Below are 6,000 nucleotides of genomic sequence, written 5' to 3'. Positions count from 1 at the left end.
AGTCTGTTTCAGCTCTAAATATCTATGCCTCGTTTTTTAGGCACGGCAATCTAGGCACCTGTCTCAACAGGAGGCAAAACCTAACACAAAGAGGTAACAAGTCATCCAACAAAGCAACTGCTATTAAAAAAATAGAAAATTTAAAATTTCAATTTCAATTCTAGTGAAATAAATACCTAACTTTCTACAGGAATTTGAGACAGACTTTTAAACTAATCATGCCTTCGAGTCCAAGAAATGGACCCAGAGTTCCATGTTTGAATTTCTGCATGCGAAGCTGGGAACCACATCCAGGTACCTTTTGCAGCAAGATCCTCTTTTGTTTAGCATATTTGTGAAGTCCTTTATAAGAGTAGAAAAGGGCACTACGCTTCAATTCTACGTCAGTGTTAAAATTAGTCTCTCCCTCTTTTTCCTTTTCCTCTTCTTCTCTTCGAAGTTGCTTGTGGCATCAGCAAAAAACATAATTTCACTCTTTGCTTCACATTCCCTCTTGAGATAATCAAGACCAGCCATATTGAAGCCAATAATATCCTGGAGAGGAAGATAAAGAAAATTAAATGACTTTTCTCCACTCAGACTCCTGTCTGAGTCAGGAGAACTGACACTATCGGTGGTGGTTTTCACCTTCCCTCTCTAAGATGTTTCCTTGGGCTTTTCTATTCTTACTGGCTCCAATTAAAAACAAAAAAACAAAACAAAACAAAAAACCCATCTCAAATGAACTTCTTGCCAAAGACAAGGCACAGCATCCTACAATATATTTCCAAATTGCACATATTTTTCTTACATTATTGTACCTCAACAAAGATACTTACCCGGACTTCGCTAACTTTTGAAATAGTTGTTTCCTTTAATTTCTCTATCACTGGCACAAGCATTTGGTTGCTAGTAATCTGCCCAAAGTGAATTCTATAAAAAATTAAAAACAAGCATATGGTAAAAGAGGATCTGGTGGTTCTAGAAATAAAAAATGCATCCTTACCAACATTATCAATACAAAATGGAGTGTAAACACATAAATAGTAAAAAGAAACCTGTTTACCTACTATACTACTCAATTCTATCTGCTGAAATTTTTTAAAACAAACTTTGCTATACGCAACTCATTTGCGACACTTTCCCTAGGTGTGGTGCTGAAGTTTAAGTACAGAACTGCAATATTGGTTGGAACCACAAAGCCAGCGTTTCAAGCTCACCAGCTGCTCCTCGTCAACCCTATACAGGGTTGGAATGAGTCGGAACCGACTTGACAGTCGACGGCACTTAACAACTATTAGTCAACCAAAGATTTTGACAATGCTGTCTCTGTATAATATCCATATGCCTAGAAGAAAGACCAGTTAATATTGCTATTATTCAAATGCATACACCAACTACTAAAGCCAGTGATAGTGAAACTTAAGAATTCTACCAACTTCATAATTCTGAAATTGATCAAACATGTAATCCAGATGCAATGAAGAAGGGTCCTTAGCTGAAAAACAAGGCCTTGGTAATAGAAATCATGTTGGAGATCGAACACCATAAAGAATGATTAATTCACATGGCCCTCACCAGATGGCATATACAGAAACCAAACCAACTATACTTATGGGAAGAAATGGTGAGAAAGCACCAAACCATCAACCAAAACAAGACCAGGTGCAGACTGTGGTACATATCATAAACTGCTCATATGCAAGTTTAGGCTGAAGCTGAAGAAAATTGAAACAAGTCCATGAGAGCCAAAAGATGACCTTGAACACATCCCACCTGAATTTAAAGACCATCTCAGGAACATAATTGATATATTAGACACCATTAACTGAAGACCATTAGAGTTGTAGGATGTTATCAAGAATATCATACAGGAAGGAAGCAAAAGGTCATTAACACAAGATAGAAGGAAAAGACCAAAATGGATGTCAGAAGAGACTCAGCACTGAGATGCTAAAGCAAATTGAAGAAATAAAGAGGTAAAAGAGCTGAACAGAAAATTTCAAAGGGTAGCTAGAGAAGGTAAAGGCAAGCATTATAAGGTTATTATGAAATGTGCAAAGACCTGGAGTTAGAAAAGGGAAGAACATACTCAGCATTTCTCAAGTTGGAGAACTGAAGGAAAAATGTAAGCCTCAACTTGGCACTACTGAAGGATTCTGTGGGTAAAGCACTGTGGGTAAAGTACAGAGAGCATCAAAAGAAGACAGAAGGAACACACACAGAGTCACTCCCAAAAAGAAATGATTGATGTTCAGCCATTTCAAGAGGTAGCATATGATCAAGAGTCAAGTGAAGAAACAAGTCCAAAGTGCACTGAAAACACTGGCAAAGAACAAGGCTTTGGCAATTGATGGAATACAACTTGAAATCTTACAACAAAACGATGCAGCACTGGAAGCACTCTCTCATGTACGCCAAGAAATTTGGAAGACAGCTACCTGGCCAACTATTGGAAGCAAACCATATTTGTGCCCATTCCAGAGAGGTGACCTAACGGAACGTGGAAATCTCAGACAATATCATTAATATTACATGTAAATAAAATTTGGTGAAGATAATTCAAAGATGGCTATAACACTGTATCGACAGGCACCTGCTAGAAACTCAAGGTGGATTCAGAAAAGGTCGTGGAATGAGGGATCTCATTGTGGGTGTCAGATGGATCTAGGCTGAAAACAAAGAACACCAGAAAGATGTTTACCTGTGATTCATTGACTCTACAAAGGCTTCTGAATGCCTTGATTGTGACAAGCTATGGACAATACTGTGAATGATGGGTATTCCAGAATACTTAATTGTACTCATGAGGAACCTGTACATAGACCAAGAGGCAGTTGTTAGAACAGAGCAAGGGGATATTTAATGGTTTAGAATCAAGTAAGGTGTGCAACAGGATTGTAGCCTTTCACCATATTTTAACTATATGCTGAGCAAATAATCCAAAAAAGATGGATTATATGAAGAACTCATCAGCAATCTGCGATATGCAGATGACACAAGCTTGCTTGCTGAAAGCTTAGTGAACTTAAAATACTTAGTGATGAAAATCATAGACTATAGTCTTCAGTATTGGTTGCATTTCAATGTTAAGAAAACAAAACTCCTAACCACTAGACCAATAAATAACATCAAGAAAATGGAAAAAGATTGAAGTTGTCAAAGATTGGATCCACCACTAACAATCATGGAGGCAACAGTCAAGAAATCAGATGATGTATTAGGCAAATCTGCATAAGACCTCTTTAAAGTGTTCTAGACTAAAGATGTTACTTTGAGGACCAAGGTACACCTGACCCAAGCCATGGTATTTTCAACTGCATGTGAACATTGGACAGCGAATAAGGAAAACTGCAGAAGAATTGATGTTTTTAGGAGGGACCAGTCCCTGTAGAAGGACATCATGTGTGTTAAAGTGGAGGGTCAGAGAAAAAGAGAAAGACCCTCAAGGAAACTGACTGACCCAATGGCAGCACCAATGGGCTTGAGTGTATCAACAACTGTAGGACCAGGCAGTGTTTCGCTCTGTTGTGCATTATGATTCAGAACCGACTTGATGGCACCTAGTAAAAAGAGCAGCAACCTCATGATACATTCTATTTTCCTTAGTTTCCCTCTATATATACAACTTTTTTTCTCCTCACGCTTGGGGAAATAAATGAGCATTTCTTAAAATGCTGTTATGGAAATGAAATCAAAACCATTTGGCTTACATGACATAATTTTAAAGAAATGACAAATTAAGTAATTTGGAAACTGAATAGAACCAGAGTTACAACATTAGTCTCCAACCATGAGTCATATGATGAAGCATTCCAGAACTGTATTAGTTAATTCAAAGAGGTGGGTCATCACTATTCCTGTTTTAAGGGCTAGACTGATGCCAAAAGATAAGGAATAATGTTTGTCAAACAGTACTTTACTTTTGTGAAATGGTCTCAACCTCAAAGCTTTGGCAGCAGCTTTCGTTAACTTACTATCAGAACCAGTTAGACTGAACACACATGGTGTCCTTCAGTACCTGAGGAGAAAGAAGAGGCATCTACACAGAAGTTCAACATCAGAGCCCTGCTGGATGAATTCATTGAAGAGTTTGAGTATGTCTGGGACGTAAGAGAATGGTAGCACAAGGAGAGATTCTTCTAGTTCACTGAAGGAGGGGAAAAAAAACCACACACACACATTTAAAATGCTGTATTTCTTAACATAGTCAACTTTTAAATCCTTCCCCTTACTATTTTTTCTACTTGAAAAGATTTTGCCTATCCAGAGATTAACATTCATCTGTATCATAGATTTTCAAAGAACGTTCTTTAGAACGTATTTTGCCAGTTTGAAAGGGAAAGTGATTTGGCATAGTGAGAAAATCTGAATTTCCCCTCTGCCAAATAACCAACTTCTCCTGTCTTTTGCTGAACATTCCATCTTGTCTCTCTATACTTTTGCCCATCTATGGGGTCTTAGAACTGTGGAGTCCTTTTCAAGGATTCTGATACCAGCCTTCCTCTAATAACTGCTGGTCTTGTAGCTCTGTAACAAAACAGAATAATTCCCTCTTGTCATGGTTCTAAATTATTTTACTTTCTAGAACTAGCTCTAGTATCATTTCACCAATTCCAATTGTAACTATAAAGTTATAAAATAGGTTAAGAAAAATTAAATATTTATAACAGTCTTCCCATCTAGGAATGTGTCATAACTCCATTAATCTAAAATTTCTTATATACTTCTCAAGTATAGTTTTATCATTTTTCTCACCTAGGTCCTATTTATTTATTGTTGTTGTTGGCTGTGTGCTATGGAGTCAGATCTGACTCATAGCGACCCTGCACAGGGTTTCCGAGGCTGTAAATCTTTACGGGAGCAGAAAGCCTCATCTTTCTCCCGTGGAGCAGCTGGTAGTTAGAGATGTATTTATATACTAGGATTTGTTATAAAAAAAGATAACCATAAATTGGTAGAACTCAAATAAAAATCACAGACATGAAAAAACTATTTATAAAAATACATGGCAGAGCATATAAAGAAATCGTAAAAGCCGGTATATTTTTAACTACTAAAGAGCATAAAAAAGATATTTAAAGTTCACAAAACTCAATAACTGTCCAATAAGTAAAAATTTAACTTTTCTAATAAGCAAAAGAAATGGAAATAATATAAAACTACCTTTCTCTTTCAAACTGGCAAAGTATTTTTACAATGTTGGTAGAAATCAGCACAAGCCCTGTGGGAAGCAAGTCAGCAACAGAAACCTTTAAAAAATTCATGCTGGTTAATCAGTCATTAAACCACTGCACAAAGACAAGTGTAAGGGTTTTCAGTGGAGCAGTATTTCTTTCGACATTTTTTTTTAAACTCTTTATTTTAAATTGGGTGAACACTTAGAGGAAGTTAAAAGTCCACCCAACAGTCCATACATACTCTGTCATGGAGAGATACCCCACAATGTAACTACTTATCCCACCTCCTTCCTGAGTGAGTTTGTCATTTCCATTCCTTAAGGTCTTTCCTCACCCTTCTCAATTTTGTCCTTGGGCAAATGCTGCCATTTTGATCTCAAAGGGTTGATTACTCAACAAGTACTTACCCCACCCCCTAGTGCTATTGTTCCCCTGAAAAACTTGTCTGTTCATTGGCTGAAAACTGAGTAACTTGGGCGAGTTCAGTTCCAGACCTAAAAGGTGACTAAGGTCCACAGCCTCAGGGGTCCTACTAGTCTTTCACCAACCAGTAAGTCCGATGATCCTTTTACGATTTTCAGTTTTGTTCCACAATTTTCTCCTACTTTGCATAGGACCTTCAAATGTAATCCCTCTCAGAGCAGTTGGTGGTGGTGGCTGGACACCGTCTAGTTCTTCTGGTCTCAGAGCCATAGAGGCTGATGTTCACGTGGTCCACAGTCCACTGGACTAATTGTTTCCAAGCTACATTTTCTTCACTCTTCCTTTTTTCAGACACAGAGAGCACCCAATAGTTGCATTTCCGATGGCTGTTTATGAGTTTATATGACCCAAGCTGCTA

The 6,000-nt window shown here is 37.7% G+C and overlaps 1 protein-coding gene across 1 annotated transcript in view; it reads right to left on the bottom strand.

The window, feature by feature from the left end:
• Window positions 1-338: 338 nt before the first annotated feature.
• Window positions 339-6,000, bottom strand: part of WDR3 (WD repeat domain 3) — a 37,547-nt gene continuing 31,885 nt past the window's right edge. The window contains exons 25-27 of the mRNA XM_006861301.1: window positions 4,001-4,129; window positions 819-912; window positions 339-534 (exon numbers count right to left, since the gene is read on the bottom strand). Of these exons, the coding sequence (XP_006861363.1) occupies window positions 379-534; window positions 819-912; window positions 4,001-4,129 (379 nt within the window). The 3' untranslated portion in view covers window positions 339-378. The remainder of the gene's footprint in view (window positions 535-818; window positions 913-4,000; window positions 4,130-6,000) is intronic.

Source organism: Chrysochloris asiatica, unplaced genomic scaffold (genome assembly GCF_000296735.1).
Source record: "Chrysochloris asiatica unplaced genomic scaffold, ChrAsi1.0 scaffold00042, whole genome shotgun sequence".
NCBI classification, from domain to species: domain Eukaryota; kingdom Metazoa; phylum Chordata; class Mammalia; order Afrosoricida; family Chrysochloridae; genus Chrysochloris; species Chrysochloris asiatica.
This window is presented reverse-complemented; position numbering and strand designations above follow the sequence as displayed.